The following is an 18,735-nucleotide window of genomic DNA, read 5'->3' as shown; positions in this document are numbered from 1 at the left end:
TCTTAATATTTAGAATTTAGCTGTGCCATTGAACCTGTTATGCATAGTAGGTTGAATGAACCATTTTGGATAAATAAAAAGCAGGAGAAAAAAGGTTTTCTTATAAATACCTATAAAAAAAAATACCTATAGTTCAGGATTTAGAAACTCTTTGTCTAGGTCATCCTTAGTGCTCGCATACTAATAAGAAAGGTACCAAAAGCAAGAGGTACCCCTTATTTTTTACAACATAAACTACTTATTTTAGCAAAACAAGATATTTTCTGTTCAATTTTTTATCATAAAAACACCTATACATTTGCCATGTCTTCCCTGCTGATTTGGGTAGATTTATCAACTGTTTGACTTCTGTTACTAGATTTGCAATTGTAATGAAATGATTTTGTGCTTTTTTTTTTTTTCCAGATGTGCAACAAATGGCGATTGACTGGCTAACTAGAAATTTCTACTTTGTGGACCATATCAGTGACCGGATCTTTGTTTGTAATTACAACGGGTCTGTCTGTGTCACCCTGATTGACCTGGAGCTCCATAATCCTAAAGCAATAGCAGTGGATCCAATAGCAGGGTAAGAAACTCTTTTTTTATAACGTTTGATGCAAAACGATTTCCATTAAAAAAAAAAGAAATCAGAGTCTGGAAAGTGTTGTGGAAAATGACTAAAGACTCAACTTAAAAAAAAAATTGTTGATTATAACAACTGTATTGCAGGATAAAAAAAAAAAAAAAACAGCTATAGCTCACCATGCAAAAGCTGGGTAATACTAATTCTTGAGCACATCAATATTGCAAGCCTAACTTAATGCATACGTCCCCAAATTCTCACAAATTACTTGTGGTCACCAGGGAAAAGCATCAGAATAGTTTTAGGCTGAAGAGAGGAAACTTTAGATATTTATCAGTAGGAGTTGTCGTTAGCAGCCTTCAAAAATGTTACTTAATTGGACCTAGAGATTTGTCCTGCATAACATTTAGGATTTATAAAAGGGGCACAACGGTACTTAGTAAATCATTAAGGGTCTCTTAGTTGAAACTTCAAACTTTTACCTCTCTAACTACTGGTATCTAAACACTACATTATTATGGAAATACTGAATTCCTCGTTAGAATGCATCTTCATGCATTTTTAACTGTTTTTGCTAGCCTCTTGACTGGTTAAAAAGAGCTCTTATCTTATCTGACCTTTTTAAAGCTAATAAGCTCATTAATATTTGTTAATATTTCACATTTGTCAAAATATAGCCAGAAAATACATACAACTTTGTTCACAGGATTGGATAATCAGTACAGGAATTACGTTTTTAGTTTATAAACAATGTAGTGTTATTAGAAGTGGGAGGGAAAAAAGTGTAGAGGCCTATAAATTTCATTTTTCACCAGTCATTTTGGGGCAAGGATGCTTTTGTATTAATAATATACTGCATCACTTTAATTGGAGGAGCTGTTATCTTTTCAGAAGTAAATTTTTGCAAGGATTTCAAAATTGTAATTTTATTCCTGTTATTGTTTTAGTCGTCCCCAGGCAGTTCAGGCTGAAATGTCTGATGGAACACATCCTAAACTGCCATAAGCCTCCATTCAATAAATGGGAAAATATTTACGGAAGAAACAGCTGTCATCCATATGTGGACTTTTGTCACTCTTTACTTAAAGTCTGATTGAATATTAAGATGCATCATCACAATGGTTCTGATTTTGACAAGAACAGCTTGCACGTAAGAACTTTGCTAGGAAGCCTGTGTAATATAATTCTGGAATGCGGCTCTATTTGTATTTGCAGCAGATGGTTACTTGACTCAATCTGACTGCAGCGATGCTTCAAAAGACATTAGTAAAAGGAGTTGTATTTAAACTGATTTGTTTGGGCTGTTGGATAAGGGTAGAAAGAATTGGAAATTTACAAATGTGCTAACAGCATCCTTTCTGGCATCCTGTTTAGAAATGTATTTGCTTGCATGTTCTTCCCTGGATTTCCCAGCTGAATTTTAGATTAGCCATTAGACAGTCTTGTCTGTCGAACATGTTAAGAGCTGAAGCCCTTGCTTTTCTTCCTTCTCCCTGGCACCCTTCCTCTTCTCCATTCTTAAGAACAAAGATCCAGATATTCTTTACAAATAAAAATGCCAATCTTAAATGTAATATGTGAGCACAATCTCTCTTTCCGAACAGCAACGTTATTTTACGTTCTCGGGTTTCCTAGTTCTCCTTGTCATTCTGTGAAAGAACCATATTTTGTCATTTTTGTCAAAGGAATTAGGAGTAAAAAAGCCCCTCCATTGTTTGCACTTATTCTCTGCTGGATTCCTTTGGGCCTAGTAACTGTTTAAATATAATTTTGTCATGTCTCATTTGTCACAATAGGTTCTTGGGAATTTTTTGTTTGAGTTTGCACTGTCTCTAGCACAGTTTTACAATCATAAATCGCAGAAATCAGAGGTGGGAAAGCTTTGCTCTTTTATAAATACAGGAGTGCTTGTCATAGAGCATCTTCAAATATAGTCTACTTTTTTTTTTTTTTCCTTTTAATGTCAAATATTTGGCTGGGATTAACATGATGCCACCTAGGGAAGGAACAATGGATTTTTTCTTTAACTTCTGCTTTTTAGTCTGCTCTAGAGTGACTTGGGTAGTTGAGGTTAAAACATCTTTGTATAACTTGATAAAGGGGAAATGTTGCACATAGTAAAATTTCTCCTACCTTTTCGTAGTTGTACAGGATGAAATATCTTTGGTTCTGCCTGTTATCACTTTAGTTCAGAACATATAAGAACATCTTAAAAGTCTGATCTGACTCTTAGAATATCCCCTTAACAGATACAAAAACGAAGGAAGATTTGCCTCATGACTCCAAAGCCTGCATTGACAAAAACATATTTTCAAACCAAACCAGACCTGTTGCCATCTTGTCAATTCTGACTCATAGTGACCCTGTAGAACATCGTAGAGCCATAGAGTTTCCAAGGAACAGCTGATGAATTTGAACCGCCTACCTTACCTTTTGATTAGCAGCCAAACGTTTAACCACTGCACCACCAGGGCCCCATTTTACTTGGCCGTAAATTTGATTTCACTTTTCATTTAAGAATCCTAAGAACCATTGCAGTTTTCATTTTTAGTATTATTTTAGTTTTCAGTGGGTTGAAATTTTATTACTAGTTTTCTATGGACTGTAGTAACGACTTGAATTAGGTTCCAGTTTCAAATCTGCAAATGGAGGGATTGTTTACTAACCGTGTGTGTTCATTCTCTTGGTTTCTAGTTGTTGACATTGATTAGTAATACAGACTATTTTTATGGAGATGCTTTTTGAGATTTTCTTATATTTTTCAAATGTTGGCATTTCTTTCTTTCTACTGCTTCTTGAATTTTTTTTCCAAAATTACTCCCAGGGAGTTATTAGAGTTGGAAAAGTGTGGAAATACCCAGTTCAATAAATATCAAAAGTAGCATTTCTGAACAATACATTAAGGAATTGTTATAAGAACATAATATATGTTATGAGGGCACTACTCTTTTAATAGTTAAGAGCTTACTCTGGAGTCAGTCTTCCTGAGATCAAATCCTGGTTCTACCAATTACTCTGTGACTTTGGCTACCTCTTAGTATTTTTGTTTTCTCTTCATATTTTATGCACTCAGACTTCCTATTTCTCCTTGTCGTTATATGAAAGAACTGTATTTTGTCATTTTTGTCAAAGGAATTAGGAGTAGAAAAATACGAATAATGGTACTGTTTCCTTGCAGGACTACTGTAAGAATTAAATAAGGTTAAACATATAATGCATTTTGACACTGGCTGAGTTGTAGAATATGTGAAGTCTTGTTCTTCATGTTGCCTCACAAATAATTACTGGTATTTCCAATATTTATAATAGTGTTATGAATAGGACAATAAGGCCCATATCCCACTCCATCACAGGTGATCTTTTCACTCCCAGCCATACTCTTTTTGTACTACAAACTTTCCTACAAATGTTTATTTCTTATAGACTAAATTTATTATATAATAAAGTACTGAGAAAGAGGAAGGCACTAAAAATAATCAAAACTCACCAGAATTTGGACATAAGGTTTATTCTGAGCAGTTATCCTATATGCATATAGGGAGGCCATCTTGATTCTGGCAAAAGCAAATGGCTCAGAGATGGTAGGTGCAATGGGGCTTATAAAGAGAGGAGGAGGGAAAAATAAAGAAGATCAACTACATGATTAGTTGAATCCTGCCTTTCCCCCTTTACTGAGATCAACTGATATCAGGTTACTCCTGCCCTGGTAGCTAATAATTTGCACCCACTTGCAGCCATAAAGCTTTCTGAGATTTAAATTAGGAAGCAATGATTCGAGAACTGTATATTTCTAGCAGGATAAAACAAATTTACGTTGCTATGAGACAGTTTCTGGTAGGCTTTTACAGTTTGGGCCAGGCTTTTTATGGTTAATATGTGGTTTCATAGATAAGAAAAACCTTAGAATCAAAAATGAGGAAAAAAAATGCTGTACAGTGTGGGAATAAAGATGAAGTGTATGTAGGGTATTGTAAGTGAAAAGTTCAGAGCATTATGGGTATGAGGAAGAAGGTAGAGTAGAAACACTTCTTTAGCAATTAATGTTGTGCATGATGTATCTGGATTGCTTTCAAGATCTTTCAATAGATAAGAGTAAAGAACAAAATTCCTTCATAATTACTTTTGTCCAATGAACTGTATTTTTGCAAATGACATTGCTTCAGTATTAATCAGGTATTATCTGGGCCTAATTTTTTTTTTTTAATAAGGGTTGTAACTGAGGGCAGGAGTGGAGCTAATCTATAATTTTGTATCTAAGGTGTGCTCCTCAGCTGCCAGTTAAATTAAAATCATTACATTAGACTTGAAACAACAGCGCATTTCACCATGAGTGTGAGATTGTTGCAACAATATTGCAAGGGAAGGAAGCAATTAATCTTATGCATGTTAATTATTAGAAAGACAGAGTAAAATTAAAAAAGATGATTTGGTACTGAAGTTGGAGTTGAAAATTTGGGAAACATATTTTTGGGGATTTGACATGCCATGTATAGAACCCAAATTGAAGAGTTAGGTGAGATATCTAAACTGAGGGAGAGGGGAATCTCCCTTGCGCAGTATTAAGAAATTAAATATACTTCAAGTAACATGTATACCCTTTCTATTTATATAGGAAGGGGTCTTTGACTTGCAGAGAGTGAATGTCAGACTGATCAGTAGGATATATTTGTGAACCCATGACCCCACGTTAGTAATGAGGGAGAAATGTATCATCTTTGTTTTCTACAAAAGCAGACCATCTGCCAAGAGACAGGGGAGTGAAGCTCAAATCTCAGAAGCTGAACCCACACGAGTGATGACATTATTTAATAGTAGTAGATTCTTTCCCATCACCCTCTTGGATTCTCACTGTTGATGAAACTAATTATGGTTGAGAAATTAAAGATGGCATCAAAGTTAATAGTCATCAGGGAGCAGCTGAAATTCTAATCTTAGATGCTATGTGAATGTGGGAAGTGAGAAATGAAGGAAATTTGCCTATGCTCATGAAGGCAGTTTTGTGATCCTCAGGGTAGACATATCGGTTTTCTCACTTCTGTCTAGGTGATTCCCAGCACAGCCCAGGTTCCAAATTGGAGGCTACGCTCACTAATTCACTTACAATGGAATATACATGGAATTGTTACAGACCTCTAGCTAGTAAATTCCTCAGGCAAATTAAATTTAGAAATTGTGCATCCCGCACCACCACTCTGTTGAATTGATTATTGGAGAAGGTACCAAAATTGCTATGGGTTTACACAGAAAGAAGCATCTAAAGATAATGCCCCCATACACTATTTTTCTCCCTGTATGGATGTCAATCCTGGAGGGTGGCGTGTTTATCTGCAATTCATAACTGCCTTTAATCCATTGACATTCATATTCACATTTTCATAGATCGCTGTAATGGATTAAATTGTGTCCCCCCAAAACATGTGTCAGCTTGGTTAGGTCATGTGTGGTTGTCCTCCATTTTGTGATTTTCCTATGTGCTATAAATCATAATCTCTGCCTGTGGTTGAAGAGGATTAGGGTGGTATGTAAACACTATTGCTCAGGTCACATCCCTGATCCAGTGTAAAGGCAGTTTCCCTGGGGTGTGGCCTGCACCACTTTTTATTTTATAAGAGATAGATGGAAAGGGAAACACGCAGAGAGTTGGGGACCTCATACCAAGAAAGAAGCACCGGGAGCAGAGCGTGTCCTTTGGACCTGGAGTTTCTGTGTGGAGAAGATCTTAGTCCAGGGGAAGATTGAGGAGAAAGACCTTCCTCCAGAGCCGACAGAGAGAAAGTCTTCCCCTGGAGCTGACACCTTGAATTTGGACTTCTAGCCTACTAGACTGTGATAAAATAAATTTCTCTTTGTTAAAGTCATCCACTTGTGGTATTTCTGTTATAGAGCACTAGATGACTAAGACAATTGCAAATTGTAAATCTAGGTCCTGCACATAGCAGCAGTTCTCAGGCCTCTGCATTCCCATGCACCCATGTATGAGGGAACATGCAAAGGATGATATTTGCTGACTTCTTCTTATACTTAGTGTGAGATTTACACCCTATAATGGCAGTGTTCCCAGACTTATAAATCTGCATTAATTATTCCAAAATTTTTACCAATATGTTTTTATCTGTAGCTACAGATTCAAGTAGGTATAATTATAAAATTATTTATAGTTCTACGCTTTCGTCTATTTATGTTGTTGTTCTTGTACTGTTGAGTTCATTCTGATTCATGGCAACCCTATGTGTTGCAGAGTAGAGCTGCTCTCTCTGTCTATGAAAAAAAAAAAGAAAAAATGCCAAACCCATTGCCTCTGAGTCCATCCCAACTCATAGCAACTCTACAGAACAGAGTAAAATTGCTCCATAGGGTTTCCAAGGGGCAGCTGGTGGATTCAAACTGCTAACCTTTTGGTTAGCAGCTGAGCTCTTAACCACCGTGCCACCAGGGCTCCATAATCTATCTAAATATCTAAGTATTTTCCTATTTATCTTGATTCACCAGAACCCTGGTGGTGCCCTGGTTAAGTGGTCAGCTACTAACCAAAAGATTGGCAGTTCAAATCCACCAGCCACTCCTTGGAAACCCCATGGGGCAATTCTACTCTGTCTTGTAGGGTTGCTATGATTCAGAATGGACGCAATGGCAACAGGTTACCTTCTCTAAATGAGTCTAATCTTCTTGGGTGGTAGTTAGGTTTGTGGGAAAATATCTAAGCAGTAAGTGCGTATTGATGTAAGCCAGTTTACTAAGGGCCCCAGGACAGTGAAATGCTGACACTTTCCAACCCAAATTTCCTTTTCAGGAGTTACTGATGGGAATAGGCAAGACCACATGGGTATTCAACTGTATGTTTTTCTTGTCTGCACTGATTTTGAACAAAGTCAGTAGTTCAAAGATTCTCTCAAATCTGTACATTCATATTAGCTTTTTTTTACCTATGACTCAGATTCTTCTCATTAATTATTTCATTTTATTTTTTGCATGATTCCACCTCTATTTAATTTTTTCGCCAGGCCTTTCCTCAGTTGGAGTTTTGTTTATGGCACTACCTTCAATTACCATCTTCTTCACTTACAAATAATTTTTTTTTTTTTTATTACATTGTAATTAGACTGGAAATAGAGCAGGGAAACTTGGTGTGATTTGTGTACAACCTTTACTGGAAACTTAACTCAAATTGGTTCAACTCCCACTGAGTTCTCAACTCCTACTGTTCTTAAAGGCAAAATAATGCAAAATATCACAATTTCAACTGGCTTTATTTGTTGTGCCAGCTCTCTCTCTCTTTCACTCTACAAGTTTTTATTATCTGTTAATCTTATCACTAAATTACTAAATTCACACACCATTTTCTACTAATTCTACTCTATTTCTTCTCACCTCTCAAAAACTCCCTATTAAAGAGATTTCTTCTCTGAATTCCCACTCTGATAAATGCTATTCACTTAGAGAAAGTAGCAGTTAAAAACTAGCATATGTAGCTTAAACCATGAAACAATTTACTATCTCACTTAAAAATCTAGATTTAGGACAGTCCCACTCTTGGTTACTTTAGTGGTTCAACAATATCATTAAGAACCTGGGTTCTTTCCACCTCTTTGTTCTGTTATGTGATGTATAATATATTATTTTCAAGCTAACCTCCCTGTGGTCATAAAGTAGCATCTGAAGTTCCAAGGATCCCATCTAGAAACACAGTATACAGTGAAAAAAAACAAACAAAACAGTACTGTTTCTTCCTTGGTTGTGGAAGAGTCCCAAAATAAGCAATCCCTCCTTTCTTCTTGGTCAGAACTGGGGTACCTTCCCACCTAAAACAAATACTGTGTAGAGAAATGAGACAACCCTGTTGTATTAGATGACTTTTACCATTGGCATACGGAGGACAAAAGACAAAGGGAATAAATTTGGGCCCTAGGTAATTTAGAAGGGAAAAAACAGGGCTGAGGAAGGAAATGAACCAACAAGAGCTACTATAACCATTCTTGTGCAATATTCCTTTCTCACATGCAGTTATCTTTCCTTTGTTCTTCTTAGGCACTGAGGGGTTTCTTTTCACATAGCTAAGCCAGTTTGGATTATAGACAAATGTTTTCTTTCAATCCTCATTTCCTCTTCTAAGCTATCTTTTCCTTTTCTTGTAGCCAAGGTCCTTTAACCTCCTTCTGAGAAATATTTTTCTTACCTCTTTTCAAGGCAAATGACAAGCTTTGGGTTTTTTTTCTTTGTTTTTTCAGGAACATTTTATGCAATATTGAGAAGAGGTTGGAGTGGGGGATTTCTGCATAATATCCCTAGTGTCCTTCCTTTATCTTTAAAGACATAAATTAAGAATTCGGTGGTAATTTTTATTTGGTCATTCGTCAATATTTTTAGAAGCCATGTATTTATAATTCAATTTTTTTTTTTTTTTAGGGTAATATTAGAGCCCTGGTGGTGCAGTGGTTAAGAGCTTGGCTGCTAACCAAAAGGTCAGCAATTCAAATCCACCAGCTGCTCCTTGGAAACCGTCTGGGGAAGTTCTGCTCTGTCCTGTAGGGTCACCATGAGTCAGAATCGACTTGACAGCAATTTTTTTTTGGAGGGTAATATTAAGTAAATTATTGTTTCATTTATAAAATGATCCTCAAATGATACAAAATCTTTCTTACTTTCTGCCAGAGAATAGCTTGCATACTGGAAGAATCAGTGCCATTATTAGAAAAAAAAAAATGTATTCGCAAGTATTTTTAATTTATTTCTATTTGTTTTTTATATGAATTTCTATGACAACAAGAAGTAGAAATGAGCCAATGGCTACTGCTTTTTAAAGTATCTAGACAACTCTCCTGTATTACAGTTGTGTATCAAATAGCAAATATTACAGTAAGATATAGTTACTTTAATTTACCAAACATACACACACATTCCAAATATCCAATAAAATATGAAACACTGACTTATGTGAAATTTCTGAGGTAAATAATGAGCCAGGCACAAAATGCTGTTCTCAAAAAAACTGGGAGAATCTTCTTTGTAAACACCACAAAGGGAAGAACAAAAGTTAAAAACAATAAAATAAATTCTTGACGTTGTCCTCTTATGCATTACCACTCTTTAGAACACAACATAAATTCAAGATTTTACCATAGGCCATGTAATTATATTCAACAACAAAAAGGTTAAAAAAAAATCAGTTTTTATGCTGAGTTATATTTTGTTCTGCTTGACTGCTGAGCTTTGCAGGACACTGAACCAAAACTGATATTTTCCTAAGCTAGACTCTTAGTGGGTTGACTTGGGAGAAATTGGCCTGGCTTTAGGGTCAAGGTGGATGTTTTTCAGTGTCAAGAAGTTTTTAGCCAGGATTTTCTTTCTTTCTTTTTTTTTTTTTAATCATCCAAAGGGGAAAGGAAAGCATTGAGTTTTAGTGATACAATTCTCTTAGTAAGCACTAGAGGTAAACAATTAACTACAGGGAAAAAAAAAAAAAAATGTGCTCAAGGACATCCTAAAATAATTTAATACTTTTTGGGAAAAATAAAAACAATTTTTGTCATTGTTTTTCATAGTGATTAAGTACAGTAATGGTAATATCATCAACAACCAAAATATTTAGTAAATTCCTATTATTTATTTCCTGGTGTAAGTCTGGTTTAGTTTGGCAAAAAATGTGATTAAAATGCAACAAAAATAAGTGTTCTAACCTTCTGGAAGCCTTCAGTCTAGGTCCCAAAACTGAATTTAGAATTGAGAGCCTGATTAATTTGATTATGTATACTACTTAACTAATGGATTAATCTCATAAACTCAATCTTGGACTTTGGGAATCCACGATGACCTAAACCAAAAAAAAAAAAAAACACACACACACATAGCCATCAAGTCGATTCCAACTCATAGCAACCCTATAGGACAGAGTAGAACTGCCCGTTTTTGGGGCTATAATTTTTATGGGAGAAGGTAGCCATGTCTTTTCTCCCTTAGAGTGGCTGTTGGGTTTGAACTGTCGTCCTTTAGGTACCAGCCAAGTGTTTAACCCACTATGCTACCCAGGTTCCTAATGTACAAGGATCATAGACCTCTAAATTGATAACTTATTATGATTCTCTGCATTCATTTATTTTGTAATATGTTGCTAAAGGAGACATGTAGTAACAAATGCAACCTTTTTTATGAATGCAATACTTCCTATTTTGTTTTGCAAATTATTTTTTGTTTTTTGTATTTCAGTTTGGTAAAGACATTTCAAACGTGTTCATACAGATGAATTTATTAATTAAATAGTCTGCTTAAGAGAAGTGTAATTTTCACAAAGCACACACTAACCTTTGAATAAATATCAATAGAATAATCTTATAAACTATATTTTTAGGATAATGATAGTTGTTTTATAAATTCCAAAATTGCAACAAAATAAAGCTGTACTTCTCACTTATATATGATTCTAGTGAGGGTGTTACAGGTTGAAGGACAGCTTTCTTCTGTGGGTTATCCAGGGATCAAGGGTTTTTTTTTTGTTTGTTTCATTTTGTTTTGTTATTCCATTTTGTAGCTCCAGAATTTCAAAAATCTTCAAAATACTCTGTTCCCAACTAGTAGAAAGGGGGAAAAAAAAAATGGAGAAGCCAAGCCTACTTCTTAAAAACCTCACCCTAAAAATGACACGTATCACTTGCACTCATATTCATTCTCCTACCAAAGACTAGACATAAGGCCACTAAACAAACAAACAAACAAAAACGTTGCTGTTAAGTTACCTCCAACTAATGGCATTGCTATATGTGCCAGAGTAGGACTGTGCTCCTTGGGGTTTTCAATGGCTGATTTTTTTGGAAATAAATCATCAGGTCTTTCTTCTGAGATGCCTTTGGGTAGACTCAAACCACCAGCTTTCCTGTGAGCAGTGAGCATGGCAATCATGTGTACCACCCAGAGACTCTTAGATGTATGACTTCAGCTGTGTACAAAGTGGGTCAAGGAAGTATAGCTCCTGGCTAGGCAGCTGCTTCCCCATGACACCACCATTCTATAGAAATAGGAACATGTATTTTCAACAAAAGCTTTGTCATTTCAGTCAGAATCTTCTCTTGTAGCTAACAAATATTGATATGCATTCTTCTTCCAATACATAGAATACGCTACGTTTAGGTCAGGGTGCAGGAACTTCAGGTGATGTGCAGTTTTACTATCATGTCCTTTGTGGCTTGTTGTACAGCAATCTATGAACCAAAAGACAAAATATCTGTACTTTGCTGCTGTCTCAACATATATGAAGTGATCTAGCAAAGACAGAATTTAAAAAATAAAGAAAACAAAAAAAAAAGCCTCTCGTTTATAAAATGGGAGACTGAGAGGCATACAGTGGGCATTAGCCCGTAACAGTAAGGCAATCCTCCCAGGAAAGCAAGGTGAAGACCTCTTGCCCTACTAGTGGTAGGTCACTCATGTATATTCTTATTCTTTTCTCTGTAGACATCTTCCTTGTTAATTGTTCTCCTTTACCTTTACTTCCAGGTTCGTTCTAGTCTGTTGTGTTCCATACTATATCTGAAGTTGGTAATGGAGAATATCCTCTCTCTGGTGGCTGTATATATTTCACAGACTCTTTCTTGCCCTTGCAAGTTGTTTTGAGGTTTAAAAAGAAAATGTGTATTGTAAGCTAGACTCATGGTTTTTGGAGTTATAAACTCCCTTGAAAATTAGTAGAACCTTTATTTCTTTGCTTCCAGGTAGTTCCACATACTAGTAACCTTACTCAAAATTATAGTCTATACGTAATTATCAAGGCCAGTTTGTTTGTTTGCACCTCACCCTTGTGGCTTTCTTTTTTCAACTTAGTGGTGACTACTTTGAAGCCATCTGAAATAATGCTTCCATGGAAAGCAAACACTTTTTTGTCTGAAGGTTATATTTTTTTGTTTAGTTGAAAATTCTCAATTAGCTTTTGCTGCTCAAAGCCATTTTTAGTGTTTTACTGTTTGGGTTCTAGAAACAGGTGACATTTTCTAGACTTGGGAGGCTGCCAGCTTTGGGACATGCTTTATTCTCATTCACTGTTTTCTCTCAAGCCAGCCAGTTCTTCCCTACATTCATTTCTTTTGCAATATATTACTAAAGGAGGCATATGGTAACTAACAAAACTAATATTATACTTTCTAACTTCTTTCCTTAAATTCACAGGCTCAATAAGCATTTGGTTTTCTTTGGAAGGTAGTGCGAGTGACATTTTTTATCAAAATTTTTTGACCCCAAATCTTTCCAGTCCCAATAACAGTTTCCCAACTTCTCACCATCTTATCACTAAGGCAATCTTACATACTTTAGTTTTTTTTTTCATTTTTTTATTCTGCTTTAAGTGAAAGTTTACAATTCAAGTTTCTCATTAAAAAAAAAAAAAAACCATGCACACATTGCTATATGATCTTAGTTGCTCTCCCTACAATGTGACAGCACACTCCTTCTGTCCGCCTTGTATTTCCCATGTCCATTCAACCTGCTTCTGTCCCCCTCTGCCTTCTCATCTAGCCTCCAGATGGTAATGGCCCACTTAGTCTCATGTTTCTACTTGGGCTAAGAAGCATGCTCCTCACCAGTATCACTTTATGTCTTATAGTCCAGGCTAATCTTTGTCTGAAGAGTTGGCTTCTGGAATTGTTTTGGTTTGGGGCTAACAGAGACTCCAGAGGCCATGACCACTGGGGTCCCTCCAGTCTCAGGCAGAACATTAAGTCTGGTGTTTTTACTAAAATTTGAGGTCTGCATCCCACTTTTCTCCTGCACCATCAGGGATTCCCCATTGTTTTCCCTGTCAGAGCAGTCATCGGTAGTAGCTGGGCACCATCTAGTTCTTCTGATCTCAGGCTGATGGAGTGTTTGATTTATGTGGCCCTTTTTTTCTCTTGGGGTCTTATTTTCCTTGTGTCCTTGGTGTTCTTAATTCTCTTTGCTCCAGGTAGGTTGAGACCAGTCGATGCATCTTAGATGGCTGCTTGCTAGCTTTTAAGACCCGAGACACCATTCACCAAAGTGGGATACAGAACATTTTCCAAATACACTTTGTTATGCCAATTGACCTAGATGTCTCCTGAAATTATGGTCTCCAGACCCCCACCACTGCTATTCTGTCCCTCAAAGTGTTTGGTTGTATTCAGGACACTTCTTAGCTTTTGGATTAGTTCAATTGTGCTGACTTCCCCTGTATTGTGTGTTGTCCTTCCCTTCACCTAAAATAATTCTTGTCTACTATCTAATTAGTGAATACCCCTTTCCCTTCCTCCCCACCCTCGTAACCATCAAAGAATGTTTTCTTCGTGTTTCAACCTTTTCTTGAGTTCTTATAATAGCGGTCTCATACAATATTTCTCCTTTCACAACTGATTAATTCACTCAGCATAATACCCCTTTCCCTCCCTCCCCACCCTCGTAACCATCAAAGAATGTTTTCTTCGTGTTTCAACCTTTTCTTGAGTTCTTATAATAGCGGTCTCATACAATATTTCTCCTTTCACAACTGATTAATTCACTCAGCATAATGCCTTCCAAGTTCATCCATGTTATGAGATGTTTCACAGATTCATCATTGTTCTTTATCGTTGCTTAGTATCCCATTGTGTGAATATATCATAATTTGTTTATCCATTCTTTGGTTGATGGGCACCTTGTTTGTTTCCATCTTTTTGCTGTTGTGAAGAGTGCTGCAGTGAACATGGGTGTGCATATATCTATCTGTGTGAAGACTCTTATTTTCTGGGATATATTCCAAGGACTGGGATTGCTGGGTCGTATGGTAGTTCTATTTCCAGCTTTTTAAGGAAGTGCCAAATCAATTTCCAAAGTGGTTGTACTATTTCACGTTCCCACCAACAGTGTATAAGTATTATTTTGTGTTTTTTAGATTAATGACAGCCTTGTTGGGGTGAGAGGGTATCTCATTGCAGTTTTGATTTGCATTTCTCTTTTTTTTTTTTAAGGGCTAATGATTGTGAGCATTTTTTCAAGTATCTGTTAGCTACCTGAATGTCTTCTTTTGTGAGATACCTGTTCATATCCTTTGCCCATTTTTTAATTCCGTTATTTGTCTTTTTGTTGTTGAGGTTTTGCATTTTTTTTAATAGATTTTAGAGATTAGACACTGATTGGATTTTTCCTAGCCAAAAAATTTTTACCAGTCACTAGGTTGTCTTTTTACTCTTTTGCTGAAGAAGTTTTCGGATGAGCATAAGTATTTGATTTTTAGGAGCTCCCAATTATCTAGTTTCTCTTCTGGTGTTTCTGCATTGTCAGTAAGGCTAGTAATGTTGTGTCTGCTGTTTATGCCATGTATAAGGGCTCCTAGCATTGTCCCTATTTTTTCTTGCATGATCTTTATCACTTTAAATTTTATATTCAGGTCTTTGATCTATTTTGAGTTAGATTTTGGTGTGTGGTGTAAGGTATGGGTCTTGTTTCATTTTTTTTGCAGATGGGTATACAGTTATGCCAGGACCATTTGTAAAAAGACTGCCTTTTTCCCATGTAATGGACTTTGGGCCTTTGTCAAATATCAGCTGCTCATCGGTGGATGAATTTATGTCTGGATTCTCAATTCCATTCCATTGGTCTGTGTATTCATTGTTGTACCAGTGCCTAGATGTTTTGACTACCGTGGCAGTATAATAGGTTCTAAAATCAGGTAGTGTGAGACCTCCTGCTTTGTTCTTTTTCAGTAATGCTATACCTCTCCAGGACGTCTTCCCTCGTTATCTGATGTTATTGACTTTCTAACAGAAAGACTCCCTTTAGTATTTCTTGTAATTTTGGTTTGGCTTTCACAAATTTTCTAAACTTCTGTTTGTCAGGAAGTGTCCTAATTTCACCATCATATTTGAGAGACAGTGTTGATGGATATATAACTCTTGGCTAGCAATTTTTTTTTCTTACCTTCAAGGCTTCATATATGTCATCCCATTGCCTTCTTGCTTGCATGATTTCTGCTGAGGAGTCCGAGCTTAGTCTTACTGGCTCTCTTTTGTAAGTGACATTTCGTTAATCCCCACCTGCTCTTAAAATTCTCTGTTTATCTTTGGTTTTCTCAAGTTTGATTATAATATGTCTTGGTGACTTTCTTTTGGGATTTACCTTGTATGGGGTTGTATGAGCATCTTGGATAGATATCTTCTCATCTTTCATGATATCAGGGAAGTTTTCTGCCAACAAATCTTCAACAATTCTCTCTGTGTTTTATGCTATCCCCCCCCCGCGTTCTGGTATTCCAGTCACTCGTAGGTTATTCCTCTTGATAGAGTACAACACAATTCTTAGGGTTTCTTTTTTTTTTTTTTTTTAATTCTTTTATCTGATTTTTCCTCAAATATTTTGGTACCAAGTGCTTTATCTTCAATCTCACTAATTCTGACTTCCATTGCCTCAGTTCTGCTCTTATGACTTCCTATTGAATTTTCTAATTCTGAAATTTTGTTGTTAATCTTCTGAATTTCTGTTTGCTGTCCCTTAATGGATTCTTGCAGCCTATAAACTTGTCATTGTGCTCTTGTTTAATCTGCTTAAGTTCCTCTAATGCTTTGTCTGTGTGCTACTTGGCTTGCTTTGCATTTTGCCTGATCTCCTTCCTGATCTCTTGAAGAGTCCTATATATTAATCTTTTGTATTGTACCTCCGATAATTCCAGGAAATTATCTTCATCTGGAAGATTTCTTGATTCTTTGTTTTGGGAGCTTGCTGAAGCCATTGTGGTTTGCCTCTTTATGTAACTTGATATTGACTGTTGTCTCCAAGCCATCAATAAGTTATTATATTTATTTATTTATTTTATGTTTGCTTACTGTGTCCTACCTTCTTTTGGTTTTGTTTTGATATGCCCAAATAGGCTGCTCAAGTGAACTAGTTGGATTATCGGCACCTTTGAAGCTCTAACATCCTGTTACCAGGTGGTTAGAGCTGTTACTAGGTATATGAGCCTGGGAGTTTGTTCATTTTTCTTCTGTGGATTCAGATCAGGCATCCAGGTAGTCAGTCACAAAGTGTGTGGTGCAGGCTCTCACCTACAGTCTTAGATGAGCAGGGGTGATTGGTGTAAGCACCAGTATCTTGGTGCAGAAGAGGTCACATGCTGAGCAAGGCAGGGTGCTGACAATCACCTCTGATTGTCTGTAAGGAAAGCATGTCCCTGTTCCCTGGAGAGCGTAGGTGGGTGGGTTTTACAGCCAGACTATGGGCACCCAATGCAGTTGGTCATAAGGAGTGGGAGGCATCACTTATTCTTGGACTTCTGTTGTGGGTGGCTAGGTATTGTGGGTGGAGCCACCAGTCTTCAGGACCCTGTTGTGGGTAGGTAAGGATGCTGCTTAATAGGCAGAGTGCTGTCAAATATCATGAGCAAGTCTCTCTAACATGTAGCTGAAACCGTTGAAGTTAGACTTCTGGTATATACCCTTTTGTACTGAGCTAATCAAGGCCTATGCTGTTGTAATTGGTCCACACAGTTCTGTGCAGGGGTAAAAGTCTATAGACACCTTATGCCTGTGCCTAGGCAAAGGAGCTGTTTCTGCCTGAGTTCCCAGCTTAGAGGAGCTGGCAGATTATTATTTTTTTCCCTGTTTGTTAATTTGTTCCCTCTCCAAGGCTGGAGAATGGCTCAGGACAAGTGCGGGTTCCTTCTTCCAGCCCAGGGAATACAGCAGGCTGGGACCCAGTGCAGAGTGGGAAGGGAGCAGATAGGTGGGAGAGAGGTTTTACCTGAAGGGGTATTTTTTGGATCCACAAAGTAGGTTAAACACAGGTACTTATCTATTTGCCAATTGAGGACACTTCTCACTTGTTCTGGAGGGTTGAGCAGACTCTCCACCGCTTGTTCTTTCTGGATGTGGAAAATGCATCCCAAACACCATTGCTTGCCTCATGGCACTCGTGCCAGCAGAATCAGTCTGCAGGTGCTGGTTCCTGCTGGGTCAACTCTGGCAGCTCCTCACTGCTTCTGAACCGTTTCTCCCTCCCCTGCCACTCAGTCCGATTCCTCAACTTTGCCTTTGATGTTCAGGGCTCCTAGCTTGTCATGTATAATTGATTTACTTGTTTTTTCAGGTCTTTGTTGCAAGAGGGACCACAGGAAATATCTGACTACTCTGCCATCTTGGCCTCACCTCCTCCATACTTTAGATTTTTATTAAGGCAATACCGTACTGTGGTACCAATTTCTGAATTTTTTATTGTAACACCAGCTGCTAAAAATTGTAGTAAATCTACAAAATAGAAGTTTATCTCTCACTCAAACAAGACTTCCATGTATCATTCCTAGTTATCAGGCAACTTTTCTCCACATACTTTTCTCCATGTGGTGATTCAGGGATCAAGGCTCCTTTCCTCTGTGAATCCTCATACTTTATGGCCTAAAATCTCTGATTTTAACCAGATGAAGGAAGGGAACATCTGCATTTTAAAACCCCCAGCTCAGTGGTGACATACATCGCTTCTGTTACATTTCAGTAGTGACACCTAGACCCTTGACCACATCTGAATTTAAGGACCACTGGAAAATACCTGGGAATTTGCCTCTTAGTAACAGCTTCACATTTTGGAAAAGGGAAGAGCATCAGTTTCTGGTTGACAGCTTACTGTCTGTGCCACTGTAATCACTATCTGGTTTAATTTGTTTTTTGACTTTTGGTGACTCTAACAAAATTAGAGCATGTTAAAAGCATATTAAAGCCTATGTTTTGGAAATGTAGCTCAAATTGGGTAGGTAGTCTTTATCCAAAGGGTTTTGCATTCCCCTGCAAGTTCATAATTCAGTTTTATGTTTACCTTGAATGAGTCATTTTCATTAGATTCTTCCTTTCTCTTGAGACATTCAAGAATCCACATCATCTATTAAAAGATTGTTTGGCAAACATACAATCAGAGAAACTAGCAAGTTACACCCTACCCAAAGAGTGAAATAATAGGTATGTCTACATTATGACAATTTTTCTAAATAACTGGTGCAGATTCCTTACACCTAACTGCACTCTTTGCTGGAAGAGCTAGAGAAAGCATGAGTATATTTATTTTCAGCCTTTTTTTCAGAGATCAGAATGCTTATTTTTCTTCTGTTTGTATTCCTTAAGATCTCACTACTACCCCCAACTCAGAACAGCTTTTATTTTCCAGAGTAGGTTTCTTGGATTTTATCTAATAGGTTCTAGGTTATTATTTATCTTTGTTTC

General features: G+C 37.0%; 1 protein-coding gene across 1 annotated transcript in view; it reads left to right on the top strand.

Moving 5' to 3' along the window:
• LRP1B (LDL receptor related protein 1B) overlaps positions 1-18,735 on the top strand; it is a 1,748,032-nt gene that overhangs the window by 697,127 nt on the left and 1,032,170 nt on the right. Inside the window, exon 7 of the mRNA XM_049888441.1 lies at positions 406-568. Within this exon, the coding sequence (XP_049744398.1) occupies positions 406-568 (163 nt within the window). The remainder of the gene's footprint in view (positions 1-405; positions 569-18,735) is intronic.

Source organism: Elephas maximus, chromosome 6 (genome assembly GCF_024166365.1).
Source record: "Elephas maximus indicus isolate mEleMax1 chromosome 6, mEleMax1 primary haplotype, whole genome shotgun sequence".
In the NCBI taxonomy this organism is placed as follows: Eukaryota; Metazoa; Chordata; class Mammalia; order Proboscidea; family Elephantidae; genus Elephas; species Elephas maximus.
Note: the sequence above shows the minus strand (reverse complement) of the source record. Positions and strands in the feature narration are given on the sequence as shown.